The sequence below is a fragment of the Gossypium hirsutum genome, chromosome A01, assembly GCF_007990345.1.
Source record: "Gossypium hirsutum isolate 1008001.06 chromosome A01, Gossypium_hirsutum_v2.1, whole genome shotgun sequence".
NCBI lineage: Eukaryota > Viridiplantae > Streptophyta > Magnoliopsida > Malvales > Malvaceae > Gossypium > Gossypium hirsutum.
Genome location: NC_053424.1, coordinates 26,124,853 through 26,145,209, shown reverse-complemented (window position 1 = coordinate 26,145,209; position 20,357 = coordinate 26,124,853). Strand labels below are relative to the sequence as shown.

The following is a 20,357-nucleotide window of genomic DNA, read 5'->3' as shown; positions in this document are numbered from 1 at the left end:
CTTGTCAATAAAAGAAACAGATAGCAACAATTCATACCCGTTAACTATATTGGTTAAAAATAACAATTTGCTATAGACTCACTGTTTACCGAAGGCATCCAAATCATGTGATGCTTGTCTGAAAGTAGTAACACAACCGACACTGGATTCCATCATCCTTTTGATCATATAGATTTATTTCAAGTACCAACAAAACCAACTTATGCTATTGCGTGCATGTGTGCGCACAGGAGAGCAGAGGATACACAACAAGGTAGGATTCTATGTTATAACCAGCACAAAGCTGACAACAGCAAAACGTCATACACTATCATCAATTATAACTACTGAGATGCATTCCCCTGTTTTGCGAAGAATTAGCTGTGGATTAAAAAGTAACCTCCCTGGAGTCAACAGTGAGAATCACAAATCTCATTAACCAAACAAAACAAAGAAATCAAATCTAGTTGATATTCGTAGTACATGCACAATTAGCACTAGAAACACAAATTGGGTTGCAAACTTGAGCTTGGTCAGGAGCTATAATCACTGAAGTTTGTTATATAAACAACTATGCAAGCACAAAGAATTGCTGTCACTCAGGCCCAGAAAGGGAACCATTTTACTATCACTACATTAAAAAAATCTTTCGTTCATAGTCTCAAATGAAAGGGTAAAGAGCAGTGGAAACTGAACTGAGTATGACTAATGGCAAATGCTTACAACAAGCAGAGAGAAACAACTCCACCTACACTACCGATATTTAACCGCCCATCTAAATCAACTCAGCTATCCTCCCTCATATACTAAGGAAATAACCATGAAATATAGAAGGCCAAGACAAAATCTATTCAGATCGCAAGAAGTTCTAACTTATGAATAGCTAGACACATAAAATACTGCTACATTTTATGTTACCCAACACTTGAAGATATTATGACTGGAATTAGGATAAATAAGCTGAAAACACATGACCTTGCTCTCATGCCTCAATAATCTTGCTGAAACCAAGGATGCGCAGGGAGAAAAGAAAAAGAGCCAAATTAGTGTATTGTAGTTGCTAAAACACATTGATGCTTTTCAGCCATAGAGGACAGCGAAAGATATTCCAAAGCACAAATACAAAGGCGAACCAACAGATGAACCAAAAATCAACAGGGGAAGTACTATACAAAAAATTCCTCAATCACTAAGTAAAAGACAAAAAGGTAAATGAAAATGCATTTATTAGATTTACACAAGATATCGGATTGGCACTCCTAAAATAAGTTAGCAATTTATGCTTTGATAGCAGATATGGTCTATTGGTAAATCATTGCAAAGATAACACAAACAATGATAAACAGAAACAGCATCTTCAGATAATGATCCTGCTGGCCTTGTGCGGTGCGATGATGATGGTGGTGGTGGTGATGATGGTATCCATAAGCATGGCCACCAAGATATGAACTTGGAAAGCCGTATGGAAAACCAGCAGCTGGACCAAACATAGCCGCATCAGGAAATCCATGGACCTGAAGGTTAAACAAGGATGGGATAAGACCACCAAAAGCAGCAGAGAGTGTGAAATTCCCAAATCGAGCAGTTGCCATTGGTGCAAAACCTCCCAAGCCTCCCATGAACCCGAACCCATTTTGGGGAAACTGAATAGGTGGTGGTGGAGGAGCCGTTTCAGGTCTCTGTCCAGCTGGACGATTCGGAATATTAACACCCGGAATAGATTTGGACCTAGGATCAGTAGATGATTTCCCCCTTCCATACAAGGGAACCAATTTTTGTTCCTCAACAAGGGCTTTACAAACAGGACATTCCTGAGAACGGGAATGAATATGAAGCCATTTGTAAAGGCAAGGCCAGCAGAAAAGATGCCCACATAAAGTGACAATAGGGTCTTGAGCTAAGTCAAAGCAAATATTGCACTCAAAATCACCAGCATCACCATTAGCATTACTGGTGGAGCAAGATGGATTGTGGGGAGAATGGCTCGCTGATTCCCCAAACCCACCTGCCATTTCTTTTCCTAGACCTCCGAAACTCCGATTCCTACAAAAATCGAATTGGAACCAAAACAAACACCAATCATAAAATTCACCAGTATCAGAAAATTGCAGGAATTTCCCCAAAAATTGAAGGCTGTAATATAAAAACCAAAGCCTCTAAAGACTCAAATCATCTCAAATTCAAAAAAACCTCAGATCTCTTATGAAAATCAGCCTAACTAATTAAAACAAAATCTTTCCCGATTAATTAACGACAAAAATCGCGATTCAACGGCAATAAAAAAACAAATCTAGCTTTTTAAAATATAATGAAGAGAGAGAAATATGAATTACTGACCTTCAAAGAGATATTGAAGAGATAGAAGGACCGATCGATATGGCAATCGACCGATCCAAAGAAGTCAAAAATAAATAAAAAATAAAAAATAAAAAAGATGAAGATCGCAGAAGAAAACTCTTCGAAGAAACTTGGTATTTATTTACCGACGCGTTAACAGCTGAAAGATTCCCATCGTTCCTCTTTCCTATGTTTTAATACGCAATAGCGTTTGAGCTTTTGAATCCCCACGTGGCAACAATCTGTAGGTTCATTTCTCTTGACTCCTTGATGACCCGTTATTAGATTGCGCCTGTGGTTTGGATAGGCAACTACCGGCGTTAGAATGTTAACGCGTAAACGCTACGCTCCAATTATCGCATTGACTTTGTCCTTTTTTTTATTAATATAGCATTTGATACCTGAGTTTGTCTTTCATATTCAATTTGGTACATGAGTTTGGGTTTAAGGTCTAATTTGATACAAATGGTATTATGTGGTTCAATGAATATTTGACATGTGAACTCTAGTAAAAAAGTGACAAAAAATAAAATTAAATATTGAAGCTAAAGTTGGGTAATTAGGACCAAAAGAACTCAAATATCAAATTGAAAAGTTTAAGCACCAAATCGAACATTGAAGCCGAACTTAGATACTGAATTGAAACAAAAATACTTAAGTAGCATGTTAAACAATTAAATCAAATTCAAGTACTAAATTGTATTTAAACCCTTATTAATTTTAAGAATTTAAAAAAAAATGGCTCAGGTACCGGACTAATCCTTAATATAGCCAAATTTTTTGTTTTTTACGTTAGGTAACTTGTACGTAAAGATATATGTATTTATATAATTTATTTTAATAAAAAATTTAATTTTATATAATTAATTTAAGTAATCATTACTAAAAGATAAGGAATGTTAGATTTCTATGGGCATGGTCTCTCAAAATAGATGTAAATAAATTAGATATATTATAAATGCAATAAATAATAATATTATTTCGAATTCTAAAATAAGTATTTGCGTAATTGCTAATAATATTTTTGTTTTGATAATCATACTTGAAAGTAATTGTGAATAGGTTGTTTTAGTTAATATTATTAGTAAAATAATTAATTATAATTATTTTTGGTTTAAATATTATATAAATAATAATTAATCACATTTAAAATTTTTATTTGGATAGAATTATATCTAAAGTAATTTTTAATATGTTATTTTAATTAATATTAATTATTTTTTAGTTTAAGCATTATATTATAATATTTTATCATATTTACTGGAGAATGTGGAAGAATAAAACTACCCGCATGATTAGATTTTAGGCATCATACTTCTAAGACCAATATAATAAAAATACTGACAATAGTTCATAAATGTTTAATGCGTAAATTTATTGAGTTATCAATTCAAAATATTTTTTTTATTCAATGAAGAATTTTTTTTAAAATTTTTTTTCAATATCATAGAATTATATTTAACGTTGTTAGTAATATAGATCTAATTTAACTATTAGTTAGTTAGCAGATGTAGCAGTTAGTCTGTTACACCTATGTTAGTTCTCAATTCTGTTATTTCTCTTTTCTTTTTTAAGTTGTATATAACTAATCCTTTGAATGGTGAAAAAGAACTCTTAACAATTCCCTTACACTCCTTTTCTACATGGTATCAGATGTAAAATTCTCTTGCATTTTTCTACATTTTCTCGCTTCCCAAACACTCTGTTTCTTTGATTTTCATTGGTTTCTTTCTTTCCAATGGCACTCTATGATCCTACACTACCTTCTAGTCCTTATTACCTTCATCCAAATGGATGAAAATCTAGCCTTAGTTCTTGTTTTTCCTGCCTTATCAAGCTCGAATTATCATTCTTGGTCTCGAGCAATGAAACTGGCGCTCTTATCCAAGAACAAGCTTCAAGTTGTTGATGGCACAATCACAGTGTAAGGCCCAAATTTTACCCTTAGTCCAAATACAATACCCAAACCCAATTTATAAACCCTAATAGCCCAAGCCCACTATGTTAAAAAAAAAATTTCAGCAGCCACCAAAGTTTTCAGCCGCATGCCTTCAGCCACCAGCCTTCTCACGCGCGCCACCACCGCTCGGGGCGCCAATCACCGGCCTTCCACGCGTCTGACACTCCCATGACCTGCAAACATTTGGAAAAGAGGAAAAATGGCAGCAAGAAGCACAAGCAGTAGCAGAGAATAAAATAACAATATTTTAATATGGGAATCGGCTATAAAGCCGAAATGAAACTGATTGTAACGGGAGGGCGACGCACATTTGAATAAAAGAACAGAACAAAATTTAAAGGTTGATCTCTGATTTATTTTTTTCTTTGATTTCATTTCGTTCTTTCATCTCTTTAAATTTCTTTTTATTTATACTACAAATCTAAAAAACAAAAAGGGTATAAAATCAAAGAAGGGGACTTACCCGAATCGAAGTGACCGTCGTCGGAGATCGCTCCTCCGTCGTCGGATTCGACCCAAAGAGGTCGTAGGGGGTTCCTTCTTTGGATCTTCTTTGGTTGAGGAAGTTTTCGCTGTTGAGTTCGCCTTAAACAGGGGCTTGAAAGCCCGGTTTACACCCCAACCACCGCCTGTCGTGGCGCTGCGGTGAAGGCGGCGATGAAGGTTCTAAGAACCCTAACCGAAATGAGCAGGGAGAGGGAGAGAGGGTAAAGGCCCTCTGTTTTCTTTTTTCTTTTTTAAAATAGAAGCTGAAATGAAAAAGAAAAAAGAATGGCTTAAATGGCCACAGAAACGGCAGCATATTTTTTAAGGCTAAAATGGGATATTTTCGTTCACGGTCCCTCCTCTTTTCCTACGCCATTTGATTTAGTCCTTTTTGCATTTTCTTTTTTTTTTTAAATTTCGCCCACTTATTTTATTTCATTTCCGATTTAATCCTCGGCCTGAGTGGTTGAAATGCAGCGCATTTGAGACTTGGGATAATGTCCCATTTCGTCCTCATAACTTTGAATGCATTTTGATGTAGTCCATGACACTTATCTGTTATTATAATTTGTACCTTTTCTTTCATTTTGATTTTAATTTAATCATTTCCTCTTTATTTCAAACTGTTTCATTATATTTTATTATATGCCCCATTTGCGATTTATTTAGATATTATTTTATTTAGTTTCAAACTTATACGGTATTTGTATATTCGTCCTTTTTTATTTAAAAAACTGTTTTATATTTTTTTTACATATTAATTATTTTAATGCATACATATATTACATATTTTGTCTTCATTTTTATTAGACTATTTGTTCTTTTTATGTTCCATTATTGTGCATATTCATTCTTAAATCTTTCACATGATGTTTTAAACCTTTTTATTGATATGTTTTGGGTCTTTTATACTATTTTGCCTTACATTAAGATCTTTATTCATATTAGTTATTATAGATTGCTACGTTTTACTCCAAAGTACCATTTTTATTTTAAATCGTTTCATGTACTATTTATTTAAAATTATTTTGTTATCTTAAACCTTTTTATTTATTTATTTTTAGTATTCTATGTATTATTTATTTTAAGTTTTTGTATTACCCATTTTTAAACTTTATGTACTCATGTCTATGTTATTTGTTATAAAATTTATGTATATATTTTTTTGAAAATTGTCTTATGCATTATTGATTTTAAAAAATTCACTTCTTTCTATTATTTATTTTTAAGCTTATTTGCTATCTTTTTCAAATGGTTCATACGTTTTATTTATTTTGATTGGTTCCATACTTTTTAAATTGTTATATATGTCCTTATTGTTCTTCCTTAGCTAATTCTAGCATGTAAAATAATGTATGTTGAATCATTATCATCATTGTATGTACCACAATACGCTCGCTTATATTTTCACATTATCATCGTATATTTACGTGGTGTTAGGCATGTGTTATCGCCTATATTTATTCTTATATCGTATTTCATATCATTGCTTTACAAATTAGACCCCAATACATTTACCTAATAAATCGTTTTATTTTAACCTAAATAAATAACACTTGTTGCTTAAATATTGCATTCGCTACTATTCAAAAACGAAATTTTCCAAATAAGGCAATGTTATTCATTTTGGAACATCGAGGAATTGTGCCCTAACTTACGAGGTTTCGATTTTCTCATTGTTTCTAAATAGCAAATATCCTTTTCGAGTTTTAAAACACATGGATTTCCAATTAAGATTAAAGACAGCTTACGCTCGGGAGTTCATGGTATCGTGTCCTAACTTACGGGATTTGACACTTCGATATCTCGAGACGAGGAAATCTTTAGCAACCACTTTGATTTAATTCGAACTTTTTAAAATTAATATTAATAGAAAAGATCGTATTTCAAATCCGTTCCCGTTTTAATTTTCACTTTCAAAACCAAAGTCAATCCCGTTTTCAAAAAATGGTTACAACACTATCTTGTATGTTATATTTTATCATGTTAATGCGCTCTTTCATGCATCAGTTTTAAAAATGAGACTTCAAGGATTTCAAAAAATATAAAGGCAATGCTTGGTGTTTGGAAATTTCAAGAAAGTAGTGCCCTAACTTATTGGGTTGCAACTTTTCTCGTTGAGTTCGAATAGTCAAGTACCCTTCTAAGTTTTTAAGATTTTCAAAATACGAGCAACTGTCTTGGAATTTCAAAGCGTTGTGTCCTAACTTATTGGATGTGACGATTTGTCGTTTCGAGATAGGGATTTCCAAAAGGTTAACTTAGTGTCAATGTTTTGATACGATTGAACCCAAATTTTCGAAGTTAAAATATTTTAAAGAGGATTACATCTTAAATTTTTTTTAAAAATTCCGACATTAAAGACATTTGATAATCAATTAGGTATAATTTTTTGGGCGTTACAAGGGTGCTAATCCTTCCTCGTACGTAACCGACTCCCGAACCCGTTCTTTTATTTCGTCGACCAAAACTAATGATTTTAAAATAAAATGTTTTAAAGGTGATCCAATCACACCTAAAAAGATTGGTGGCGACTCTCGGTTTCGTTTTTTAAAATCGATTCCCATTTTCTAAAACTCGATTTGAAAATGGTTTCGACAGCTTGGCGACTCCACTAGGGACTAATAAGAGAGTCAGGCCATGTAATTGATTATCTCTTGTCTTAATGTCGGAAATTAAAAATTTTAAAATTTAATCCTCTTTACATTACATGTGTTTGTATTATTGTATGCTATATTCTGATCGCATTGCATTTGCATGACCGTTGTGGTCACACCCTTAAGTGGGAGTGAGAAGCTACGCCTTCGTGAGGTTTTCGCCTCCGTGCAGGATAGTGGATCACTTTCGGGATACATCCGTACCTATGGTTTCGTGAGATTTTCATCTCCGTATAGCCATAGGGAAATGTATTCCCCTGAACTGAACTCGATTCAAATGAGCCTATAACGGGTGAGGATCGAGGAATCTGCTGGTTCGGGTACCTCAAACTTTAGAACCAACCCTATGTCAAAGGACCGTATAAGCCCAACTTAGACATTACCCTTATAAGTTATCGTTGAAATTTATTGATATCATGTGATACTGACTATCTCTTTTCTTTTGCTTGCATGTCATTTTGCATTTACAAAGATATCGGTTCACGGTCAGTTTCTAAGTTAGGAAGTTTTATTATGGAGAACGGACTTCTTGATAAAGTGGAAGGCAACGTTAACGTCCACAGATGGTCCGAGCAAACTCAACTAGAAAAAGGAGATAGTATAGCTGAGGAATACATATCAGAGTTGTCAGATTACACTCGTATTAGCGTCACGCAGAATAATCTCCAAGAGCTTAAGGCAATTTGGGATCAGTGGGGCAAAGAGACTAAGCAATTATTCTACGGTAATTATGGAGACTTACCTTACTTGCTTGATGTTCAGATAGACGATCACTTATTCCGAGCCCTTGCTCAGTTTTGGAACCCGGCATACAGTTGCTTCACTATTGGGGAAGTAGACATGGTACCTACTGTGAAAGAGTACACTGCTTTACTTCATTGTCCCCGATTTCAGAATGATAGGATCTATTCCCGAGCTCCTTGTGTCCCTACCTTTTGGAAGAAATTGATGATTATTATGGGGATGAGCGAGCAATGGGCCATAGCCCGAATTAAAGAAAAGGGTGAGTGCAAGTGCATTTCGTGGGATGCTTTGAAAGATTTGATTCTGACACACCCTGATGAGACAAAGAAGGTAGATGTTTTTGCCTTAAGTTTATATGGATTGATGGTTTTCCCTAGGGCTTTAGGATATGTGAATGAGGAACCACGGATCTTTTTCATCGACTCAATAAAAAGGTCACTTCTGTCCCTGCAATTTTGGCAGAAACATTTAGGTCTTTAGGTGCATGTAGGAGGGCTGGTGCTGGCAGGTTCATAGGGTGTGCTCAGTTGCTTTTGGCTTGGTTCTACAGTCATTTTCGGTTGATAGATAGGGTGGTTTGTCGAGTTTTCTTTGAGGATTACTCACCGTTGAAAGATATAGTAGCTTCAACCAGGAGAGTTGATGTTCTAGAAGAGAATTGGACAGCACTGCTTCAGAACCTTCAGTCGAAAGATGTCGAGTGGAGGGCTCCGTGGATGACGCCTGGTGAGGTTTTTTACCGATGTGGTAGTTTTGATTGGGTACCCCTATTGGGAATTTGAGGTGCCATTGGCTATGCCCTTTTGCTCGTACTGAAGCAGCATGGATTGAGACAGTTCATACCAGCGACTCAGGGGTTGGCTCAAAGTGAGTTTGTATATAGAGGAGCCGATTACAAGAGGAGGGTTAGTGAAGTCTCTAGTGCTTGGAAGAAGACTTGTTGATTGAAAGGAGTAGCTATTAGCCCCGCTACGACACCGGAATACGTAAAATGGAGAGGTAGAAGGGTTAATAATATATTCCTAAGCCAAGTAGGGAAAGAGCTCGACCAATGGAGGAATATTTGCAAGTAAGGCCCTCAAAGTTAGAAATTATAAAGCAGGAGTTCGAGGGACAAAGCTTGGAATTCGAGAAGAGGGTAGCAAAGCTCGAGGAAGAAAAGATGTACTTGAGTTTAGAAGTTGATGTTCAAAAGATGAGAGTCGAGAAAGAGAGGAAAGAAAAAAGAAAGATGGAGGAAGATCGAGATGATCTAAAAGAGCATTACAAAAGGGCACAAGTAGCCTTGAGGAGGGCAAAAGTAGGAGGATCTTCAGATCAATTGCAGAAGGAGGTCCAAGAGGAAAAGGCTAGAGCTGAGTACTGGGAGAGGAAATTCCAAGAGATGCAGGTGCAGAATTTGGCATTAGAGGAAGAGAATAAATGATTGAAGACCAAGGTAATGGAACTTGAAAAATCCCTGCGTTGGCACCAAAACCATAATTCTACGGTCGAGTTAAAGGAGCTAAGAAGCAAGGTTGAAGATTTGGAGGAGACGTGGCATGACGGTGAACTCCGGGTTGAACAGCTCAAGGCGCAAGAGGATTATCTGAGGGGAGAGCTACACCAGGCTAAAGAACAGGTTAGAAAAAGGAATCATGTCATTGGTAAAGCCATAGCCCAGATTCGAGAGGTTGCTGAGTATGTGCAAGACTTGGCAATTCGAGTTGGCGTTTTGAGTCTAATGTATTCATCATCGTCAGATGTAGGACGAGAGTTAGCCCTTTTATTAGATAGAGTTAAAGCTTTGGGCCTTAGGGCGAAAGCGTATTTGTAATCCTCTTATATGTAAAGATATTCTTTTTCTAAATAAAATTTTCTAAATAAAGTTGAACCAGAATCGATATTCTTTTTGCATTCATGCATTTGCATCTCATAACATTTCATCACATCATTTGCATTCAAAGTTATAGAAAGACCCTGATTAATTAAAGTTTACTTTCCAAAGGTAGAAAAGAAAACCTGGAAATCACACATCCTTATGGCACTCGTACTAAAACTAAGAACATGGATCAAAGGTTCGAGCAATTACAAAAAGACATGCAAGATCAAATGCAAGAGCAGTTGGCCAAAATGCAGAATGAAATGAGGGAGCAGATGCAAGAGGCTCAGAGAAACATGATGGCTGAAATGGCTCAGCTGCTGAGAGCCATTGATAAAGGAAAAGCTCCCATGGCGATCACTGAAGAAGAGAATGAAGGTCCTCCTCTGGGTTTTACCCCGCCTCATGTGCCCCTGCAAACCGAGGCACCTCCTAGAAGGCCATTTGTCACAGTGAGGCCTCAACATGGGCCAGTGGATGCTGGAATCCCCATAAATTTCCCATCTGGGTTGGGAAATAATTTGGGTGATAGCTCGGTCAACCCTATTACTCCTGATCTGGATTTAATGGAGAAGGAAAGAATGGCCACTGAATCCTCGAAACAATTGGAGGATCGTTGCAGGTGGTTAGAGGAGAAGTTTAGGGTTTTAGAAGGAGCTGGCAATCATCATGGGATCGATGCCAAAGACTTAAGTTTGGTTCCAGATTTGGTGCTTCCTCATAAATTTAAGATGCCAGAGTTCGAAAAGTATAATGGGACGAGCTGCCCTGAAGCTCATATTAGATGTTCTGTTGAAGGATGACAGGGTATGTTAACAATGATCAGCTGTTGATCCACTGTTTCCAGGACAGTCTGATCGGATCTGCGGCCAAGTGGTATAACCAGCTCAGTCGTGCCCAAATTGGTTCGTGGAAGGACTTGGCTCAAGCTTTCATGAAACAATACGATCACGTAACGGACATAGCACCTGACAGAATTACCCTACAAAACATGGAAAAGAAGCCGAGTGAGAGCCTCAGACAGTATACACAACGGTGGAGGGAAATAGCGATGCAAGTCCCGCCACCCCTATTGAAGAAGGAAACGACCATGCTATTTATTAACACTCTAAAGGCCCCATTCATTAACCACATGTTAGGAAGTGCTACTAAAAGCTTCTCGGACATAGTAATGTCCGAGGAGATGATAGAAAACGTGGTAAGATGTGAGAAGATTGAAACGGGGGAAAATGCCAAGAGAATGGCTCCAAGAAGGAAAGAAAACGAGGTGAACAATGCGAGCATATATCATAAGGGTTATTTCAAGCCGGTCACAGTAAACCAGCTGAGGGCAGTGAGTACTGGCCATCAGGGCTCCGCGAGTCAAGATTCCAACCCAAGGCCTAACACGGAAAGAGTCCAGTTCACGCCAATCCCAATGACGTATAGGGAGTTTTACCAGAATCTGTTCGATGCGCATGTAGTGTCTCCCTTTTACCTAAAACCCATGCAACCTCCATTCCCAAAGTGGTATGATGCAAGCGCGCAATGCGAATACCATGCAAGAATTGCGGGGCACACAATTGAGAACTGCACGACCTTCAAAAAATTAGTCGAAAGGTTTATAAAGATGGGCATTGTGAAGTTCGATGATCCCACAAAACCTAATGTGGCGGGGAATCCATTACCCAGTCATTCAGACAATGGGGTAAACGCGATAAGCGAAAGTGGAGGAAGGAGAACTAAGATGGACGTATCGGAGGTAAAGACCCCGTTGAGATGGGTTTGGAAGAAAATAGTGGAAGGAGGTTTACTTATACAAGGTTTAGAGGAGAAGCCTGAAGGAGGGAAGTACTATTGTGAATTCCACGACGAGGAAGGGCATCAGATCCAAAAGTGCAATGAATTCAGGGCTCTGGTACAGAGATTGATAGAAAATAAAGAGATCGAATTCTTTAAGTACACTGAGGGCCCGAAGGGAGAAGATGTGTGTATGTTAGAGCAAGGGCCAACCAACAATGTTCGAATGATCAATCATCCAGTCGTAATTATATCCCGACCAAGAGTTAATGAAGTCGGAGTACCAATTGCGCCAAAGGTCATAATTCAAAAGTCTGTTGCTTTCCCTTATAAGGATAGCAAAAGGGTTCCTTGGAATTACGACTGCAACGTAACGATCCTGGGAGGGGAAAATCTAGTTGGCACTTCGTAAAAAGGTCAAGACGAGAGTTTCTATACACGCAGCGGAAGGCGTTATACTCTAAACACAAAGGCAGAATCAGCTAAAGGAAAATCCGTAGTCGTTGAACAAGAAAAGGAAAAGACGACCAGACCTGAATCACCCGTCAATGAGCCTGTAACTGAAAAAGAGGCTAAAGAATTCTTAAAATTCTTAAAACACAGCGAGTACAGTGTTGTGGAGCAATTGCACAAATAGCCTGCTCGCATATCCGTACTAGCCTTGCTCTTGAGTTCAGAAACTCACCGAAGCGCATTGATGAAGGTTTTAAATGAAACATATGTTGCGGATGACATCTCTGTCAACAAACTCGATCGTCTGGTCAATAACATCAGCGCGGATAATTTTATTTTCTTTAATGATGATAAAATACCACCGGGAGGCATGGGATCTACAAAGGGCCTACACATTACCACTCGCTGCAAAGGATACACATTGCCGGGGGTATTGATTGATAATAGATCGGCATTGAATGTCATGCCCTTGTCCACGTTAAATAGGTTACCAGTGGATAACTCTCACATGAAGACATGTCAAAACGTCATGAGAGCATTCGACGGTACGGAAAGAAAAGTGATGGGAAGGATCGAGATACCTCTCTTGATTGGCCCAAATACATTCGAGGTGGACTTCTTGGTAATGGACATCAAGCCATCATACAATTGCCTGTTGGGGAGACTGTGGATTCACTCGGCGGGGGCAGTGTCGTCATCTCTACACCAAAAGTTAAAGTTGGTAACTGAGGGTAGGTTGGTAACGATAAACGTGGAGGAAGATATTATTGCATCCGTCACCAATGACACACCGTACGTGGGTGCAGACGATGAGGCGATAGAATGTTCCTTTCGATCGCTAGAATTTGTCAATGCTACATTCATTGTCGAAGGAAACAAGATCCCAATGCCCAAAATATCCAAAGCTACGAGGATGGGCCTGCGACTGACGGTCGGAAAAGGAGCCCTGCCGGGAAGAGGACTTGGAAGGTGCCTCCAAGGAAGGAAAAGAGGTGAAAATTGGAGCTAGTATCGCTGCAGAAACAAAGCAAGACCTCATCAAGTTACTCCGGGAATTCAAGGATGTTTTCGAATGGTCATATCAAGACATGCCCGGATTGAATACTAATATCGTGGTACATCGACTCCCAATAAAGGAAAAATGCAGGCCAGTACAACAGAAACTCCGAAGGATGAGACCCGATGTTTTGTTAAAGATAAAGGAAGAAGTCAAAAAGTAATTCGACGCCGGTTTCTTACAAGTGGTCAAGTACTCAAAATGGGTAGCCAACATAGTCCCAGTTCCTAAGAAAGATGGGAAGGTACGAATGTGCGTAGACTATCGGGACTTGAATAAAGCCAGCCCCAAAGACAATTTTCCATTGCCTCACATTGATACACTAGTGGACAACACGGCAGGTTACTCACTTTTCTCCTTCATGGACGGCTTCTCGGGATATAACTAGATAAAAATGCATCCTGAAGACATGGAAAAGACAACATTTGTAACCATGTGGGGAATGTTTTGTTATAAAGTGATGCCATTCGGATTAAAGAACGCATGAGCAACATATCAGAGAGCCATGGTAACTTTGTTCCACGACATGATGCACAAGGAGATCGAAGTTTACGTTGACGACATGATTGTAAAATCCAAAACCGAGAAAGAGCATGTGCAAGTCCTGAGGAAACTATTCTTGAGATTAAGAAAGTTCCAACTAAAGCTCAATCCCGCAAAGTGCACCTTCGGGGCTAGGTTAGGAAAATTGCTGGGATTTGTAGTCAGTGAGAGGGGAATTGAGATTGACCCAGATAAAGTCAAGGCTATACAAGAATTACCCCCGCCACGCACTCAAAAAGAAGTTCGAAGTTTCCTAGGAAGATTAAATTACATCGCCCGTTTTATCTCACAACTAACGGAGAAATGTGACCCTATATTTCGTCTCCTTAAGAAGCATAATCCAGGTGTTTGGGATGAGGAGTGCGAGAAAACTTTTGATAAAGTCAAACATTATTTGTCCAGTGCCCCAGTACTGATGCCACCTTGCCTGGATAAACCACTGATACTGTACTTGACAGTGTTTGAAAACTCCATAGGATGCGCGTTGGGCCAACATGACGAGTCAGGAAGAAAAGAGAAAGCGATATACTATCTCAGCAAGAAATTCACCGAATGTGAGACAAGATATTCGTCGATCGAGAAGTTGTGTTGCGCTTTAATTTGGACAACCCGAAGACTGAGACAATACATGTTGTACCAGACAACTTGGCTTATCTCGAAACTAGATCCTTTAAAGTATGTGATAGAGTCAAATGCTTTGAACGGAAGAATAGCTCGTTGGCAAATTTTGCTTTCTGAGTTTGACATAGTCTACGTGAACCAAAAGGCTGTAAAGGGGAGTGCAATAGCAGATTTTCTGGCCAGTAGAGCTTTAGAAGATTATGAACCATTGAGCTTTGACTTCCTGAATGAAGACCTAATGTACGTTGCGACCACGGAAGAAGACTCTCAAGAAGGTCACCTGTGGAAACTAAATTTTGACGGAGCTTCAAATGCTGTGGGTAACGGAATCGGGGCAGTCTTGATATCCCCAAACGGAGATCATTATCCTTTCACCAGTAAACTGGATTTTGATTGCACAAACAATATGGCCGAATACAAAGCATGTATCATGGGAATTCGTACAGGAATAGAACGTAAGATTAAAGTGCTAGAGGTATATGGGGATTCTGCAATAGTGATCTATCAGCTTAAAAGGGAATGGGAGACAAGAGACCCTAAGCTGATCAATTATCGAAGGCTGGTTCTTGAGTTAATCAAGGAGTTTGATGATATCACTTTCTGCTATCTTCCACGAGACGAAAACCAGATGGCTGATGCTTTGGCAACCTTAGCTTCTATGATCAAAGTGAATAAACAAGAGGATATGAAGCCTATCCAAATGAGTATTTATGAGGCTCCGGCTCATTGCTGCAACATTAAAGAAGAAGAAGAGAAAGATGATCATCCTTGGTACCAGGATATTTTACGATATGTGAAGAGTCGTGAATACCCAGACCAAGCGACTGAGAATGATAAAAGGACACTAAGAAGGCTGGCTAGTGACTATATCTTGGATGGAGAGATCCTATACAAAAGAAGGAAGGATCAGGTACTCTTAAGATGTGTAGACGCTGTCGAGGTTAAGCAAATCCTGGAAGAGGTTCATGAGGGTGTCTGCGGAACACACGCTAATGGTTTCACCATGGCCAGACAGATTATGAGATTCGGATATTATTGGTCCACCATGGAGGGAGATTGGATCAACTATGCCAAGAAGTGCCATAAATGCAAAATTTATGGAGATAAAATGCATGTACCTCCTTTACCCCTTCATGTCATGACTTCTCCATGGCCTTTCTCCATGTGGGGCATGGATGTCATTGGGCCGATCTCACCAAAGGCATCTAATGGACACCGATTCATCTTTGTGGTCATAGATTACTTCACCAAATGGGCAGAGGCTACTTCTTACGCCAACATCACAAAGTCGGCAGTTAGTAAGTTCTTAAAGAAAGAGATTATATGTCGATATGGGATGCCTGAAAGAATCATATCCGACAATGCATTGAACTTGAACAACAGCACAATAGCGAAAGTTTGTAGCCGTTTCAAGATCAAACATCACAACTCGTCACCGTATCGCCCAAAGATGAATGGTGCAGTCGAAGCAGCCAATAAGAACATCAAGAAGATCATAAGAAAAATGACTGAGACTTATAAAGATTGACACGAGAAATTACCATTTGCCCTATACGCCTACCGGACGTCAGTCAAAACCTCTACCGGGACAACACCTTTTTCTTTAGTTTATGGAATGGAAGCGGTTCTGCCTATTGAGATCGAGATTCCCTCTCTACGCGTACTTTCAGAACTAAAATTAGATGAAGTAGAATAGATCCAGTTTCGATACGACCAGTTGAACTTGATTGAAGAAAAGAGGCTAAAGGCTATCTGTCATGGTCAAATGTATCAAAAAAGAATGATGCGGGCTTATAATAAGAAGGTTCACCCTAGAGAATTCCACGAAGGAGACCTCGTATTGAAAAAGATCCTCCCCATACAAAAGGACTTCAGAGGGAAATGGATGCCGAATTGGGAAGGACCTTATGTGGTAAATAAGGCTTTCTCTGGAGGGGCTCTGATTTTGACCGAGATGGATGGTAAGAGCCTGCCTAATCCTGTTAATTCGGATTCGATCAAAAGGTATTTTACCTAAAAAAAAGGAGAGGCCAAGGTGCAAACCCGTGAAAGGGTGATTTGAGACCAAAGGGGTTTGAATTGAAAACCCAGGAATGGGCAATTCAAATTTTGATCGAACATGGGGCATACGGTAGTTTTGCCTTCTCTGAATTAATAGGAGGGAGGGATGCTACATATCGGGGCATCAACAAAGTACTCTTGGTCTTTCAAACACATACTGAGTTCAAAAAGTCCTCGAGAAGTTTGTGCAATGAAGCTCATACTGCGATATCTGGGGCACCTATTCTTATCTTATTCATTTTGTTTAGCAGAATGTGTCACTTTGATTAATTCATAGGTTCTCGTTTTGTATCTTAACAAATGTACTATCTTAATTACCTTGTTCATCTTAAGCTTCGCTCTCAATAAAATTCCATCTTGCCTATTGCGATAATCTTTTTCAAGCGTCTCTCATTAAATTGATGATTAATGGACTAATAATATTCAAAAAAAGTTCTGCATATTACTCTAAAATTCTTCTAAATGATACAAGGATCTGAAATGGAACTAATTAGTTTGAATTACCCTACATTCAAAGGTTGGAAACGTTGGTGAAATAACAGCCCAAATTGTGATTATTTGTCGGGTTTTCTTCCAGAGATACCGGTCGAAGAAAAGGCAGAGTAATACGTCATTGATAAAATTTTGGTGAACGACGAGTAATATCAGATCAAGCATTAAAAAAATAATGATATTTTCATTCATATATCATTCATAACACGTCTAGTTAGGAGCATTTGATTCATTTAGATCATAGCATCCTAATTATTTGGCATAAGCATGGTTACCTGGAACCGATTCTATAGATAATACCCCTAGAGGATGGTGTAGCAACATCGGCAAATTCGCAGATCTTGGCCCCCTAAGCAGTAGGGAAATAGATCGAAGATGATGGGCTTTAACCCCTTAAGCAGTAGGGTAACAAGCCGAATTTACAAGCCTTAACCCCCTAAGCAGTAGGGTAATAGGCTGAAGATTTACAGATCTTAACCCCCTAAGCAGTAGGGAAACAGATTGAAGACGAAGGGTCTTAAACCCCTAAGCAGTAGGGTAACAGACCAAATTGCAGATCTTATCCCCCTAAGCAGTGGGGAAACAGATCAAAGACAAAGGGTCTTAAACCCCTAAGTAGTAAGGTAACAGACCGAATTACAGATCTTATCTCCCTAAGCATTAGTGGAGATAATCGAGGACGAAGAACCTTAAACCCCTAAGCAGTAGGGCAACAGGTTAAATTCACAGATCTTATCACCCTAAGTAGTAGGGAAACAGATCGAAGACGATGGGCCTTAACCCCCTAAGTAGTAGGGTAACAGGCTAGAAATCAAATATCCTCTCCCTGAAACAGCTTTGGTCGGCTAAAAGCCACAGTAGATCTCCTTGAAGTTTCAGCGAACCTCTTCTTCCTGAAATGGCATTGGAGCGGCTAAAAGCCACAACAGATCTCCTTGAAGTTTCAGCGGAAGAAGATCAAAACAAGTCTTATCTCCCTGAAGTTGCAGAGGAGCAGACTGAAAATAGCAGATCTGACATTCCTGTGCTTATAGTGAAGCAGATCAAAGATTTCAGCATGGCATCCCTATGCTTATAGGGAACAAGTTGAAAACAGTAGATTTGGCATCCCTGTGCTTATAGGGAACAGATCGAAGATAGCATATCTGACATTCCTATGCTTACAGTGAAGCAGATTGGAGATTTCAGCATCGTATCCCTGTGTTTATAGGGAACAAGTTGAAGATAACAGATTTGATGTCTCTGTGTTGATAGAGAGCAGATCAAAGATAACAGGTTTGGCATATCTGTGTTGACAGAAGAGCAGATCGAAAATGACAGATTTGGAGTCTCTGTATTAGACGGGGAGCAGATCAAAGATAGCAGATATCGCATTCCTGAGTTGCAGTAAAGCATATTGAAGCTGTCAAGAGGCCATTTAAAGAAGATCAAGGATCAAGAACTCATGACTCGGCGAGCCCGGGCAAAATTGGTCCTTCTATAATCTTTGCTCCGTTCTCGTTACACGATAATGAGCAAAGAGGGGCAGCTGTAAGGCCCAAATTTTACCCTTAGCCCAAATACAATACCCAAACCCAATTTATAAACCCTAATAGCCCAAGCCCACTATGTTTTTAGCCGCATGCCTTCAACCACCAAAGTTTTTAGCCGCATGCCTTCAACCACCAGCCTTCTCACGCGCGCCACCACCGCTCGGGGCGCCAATCACCGACCTTCCACGCGTCTGACACTCCCATGACTTGCAAACATTTGGAAAAGAGGAAAAATGGCAGCAAGAAGCACAAGCAGTAGCAGAGAATAAAACAATAATATTTTAATATGGGAATCGGCTATAAAGCCGAAATGAAACTGATTGTAACCGGGGGGGTGACGCACATTTGAATAAAAGAATAGAACAAAATTTAAAGGTTGATCTCTGAGTTATTTTTTTCTTTGTTTTCATTTCATTCTTTCATCTCTTTAAATTTCTTTTTATTTATACTACAAATCTAAAAAACAAAAAGGGTATAAAATCAAAGAAGGGGACTTACCCGAATCGAAGTGACCGTCGTCGGAGATCGCTCCTCTGTCGTCGGATTCGACCCGAAGAGGTCGTAGGGGGTTCCTTCTTTGGATCTTCTTTGGTAGAGGAAGTTTTCGTTGTTGAGTTCGCCTTAAACAGGGGCTTGAAAGCCCAGTTTACACCCCAACCACCGCCTGTGGTGGCGCTGCGGTGAAGGCGGCGATGAAGGTTCTAAGAACCCTAGCCGAAATGAGCAGGGAGAGGGAGAGAGGGTAAAGGCCCTCTGTTTTCTTTTTTCTTTTTTAAAATAGAAGTTGAAATGAAAAAGAAAAAAGAATGGCTTAAATGGCCACAGAAACGGCAGCATGTTTTTTAAGGCTAAAATGGGATATTTTCGTTCACGGTCCCTCCTCTTTTCCTGCGCCATTTGATTTAGTCCTTTTTGCATTTTCTTTTTTTTTTAATTTCACCCACTTATTTTATTTCATTTCCGTTTTAATCCTCGGCCTGAGTGGTTGAAATGCAACGCATTTGAGACTTGGGATAATGTCCCATTTCGTCCTCATAACTTTGAATGCATTTTGATGTAGTCCATGACACTTATCTGTTATTATAATTTGTACCTTTTCTTTCATTTTGATTTTAATTTAATCATTTCCTCTTTATTTCAAACTGTTTCATTATATTTTATTATATGCCCCATTTGCGATTTATTTAGATATTATTTTATTTAGTTTCAAACTTTATACGGTATTTGTATATTCGTCCTTTTTTATTTAAAAAACTGTTTTATATTTTTTTTACATATTAATTATTTTAATGCATACATATATTACATATTTTGTCTTCATTTTTATTAGACTATTTGTTCTTTTTATGTTCCATTATTGTGCATATTCATTCTTAAATCTTTCACATGATGTTTTAAAGCTTTTTATTGATCTATTTTGGGTCTTTTATACTATTTTCCCTTACATTAAGATCCTTATTCATATTAGTTATTATAGATTGCTACGTTTTACTCCAAAGTACCATTTTTATTTTAAATCGTTTCATGTACTATTTATTTAAAATTATTTCGTTATCTTAAACCTTTTTATTTATTTATTTTTAGTATTCTATGTATTATTTATTTTAAGTTTTTGTATTACCCATTTTTAAACTTTATGTACTCATGTCTATGTTATTTGTTATAAAATTTATGTATATATTTTTTTGAAAATTGTCTTATGCATTATTGATTTTAAAAAATTCACTTCTTTCTATTATTTATTTTTAAGCTTATTTGCTATCTTTTTCAAATGGTTCATACGTTTTATTTATTT

At 38.2% G+C, this 20,357-nt stretch overlaps 1 protein-coding gene and 1 long non-coding RNA gene across 2 annotated transcripts; both read right to left on the bottom strand.

Moving 5' to 3' along the window:
• Window positions 1-1,188: 1,188 nt before the first annotated feature.
• LOC107918034 (E3 ubiquitin-protein ligase RNF185) lies at window positions 1,189-2,563 on the bottom strand. The gene is made up of 2 exons (XM_016847529.2): window positions 2,317-2,563; window positions 1,189-2,022 (listed from the first exon to the last, which is right to left on the bottom strand). Exon 2 carries the CDS (start codon window positions 1,989-1,991, stop codon window positions 1,281-1,283), a length of 711 nt encoding a protein of 236 aa, XP_016703018.1. The 5' UTR covers window positions 1,992-2,022; window positions 2,317-2,563; the 3' UTR covers window positions 1,189-1,280.
• Window positions 2,564-3,914: 1,351 nt separating this feature from the next.
• Window positions 3,915-5,373, bottom strand: LOC121222009 (uncharacterized). Its single transcript, XR_005919156.1, has 2 exons — window positions 4,740-5,373; window positions 3,915-4,449 (listed from the first exon to the last, which is right to left on the bottom strand). It is a non-coding gene; the product is annotated as an uncharacterized lncRNA (long non-coding RNA).
• Between the last annotated feature and the right edge of the window lie 14,984 nt (window positions 5,374-20,357).

Bases quoted from the DNA above. Each gene is read 5' to 3' on its own strand.
- LOC107918034 (XM_016847529.2), bottom strand. From the start codon at position 1,991: ATGGCAGGTGGGTTTGGGGAATCAGCGAGCCATTCTCCCCACAATCCA.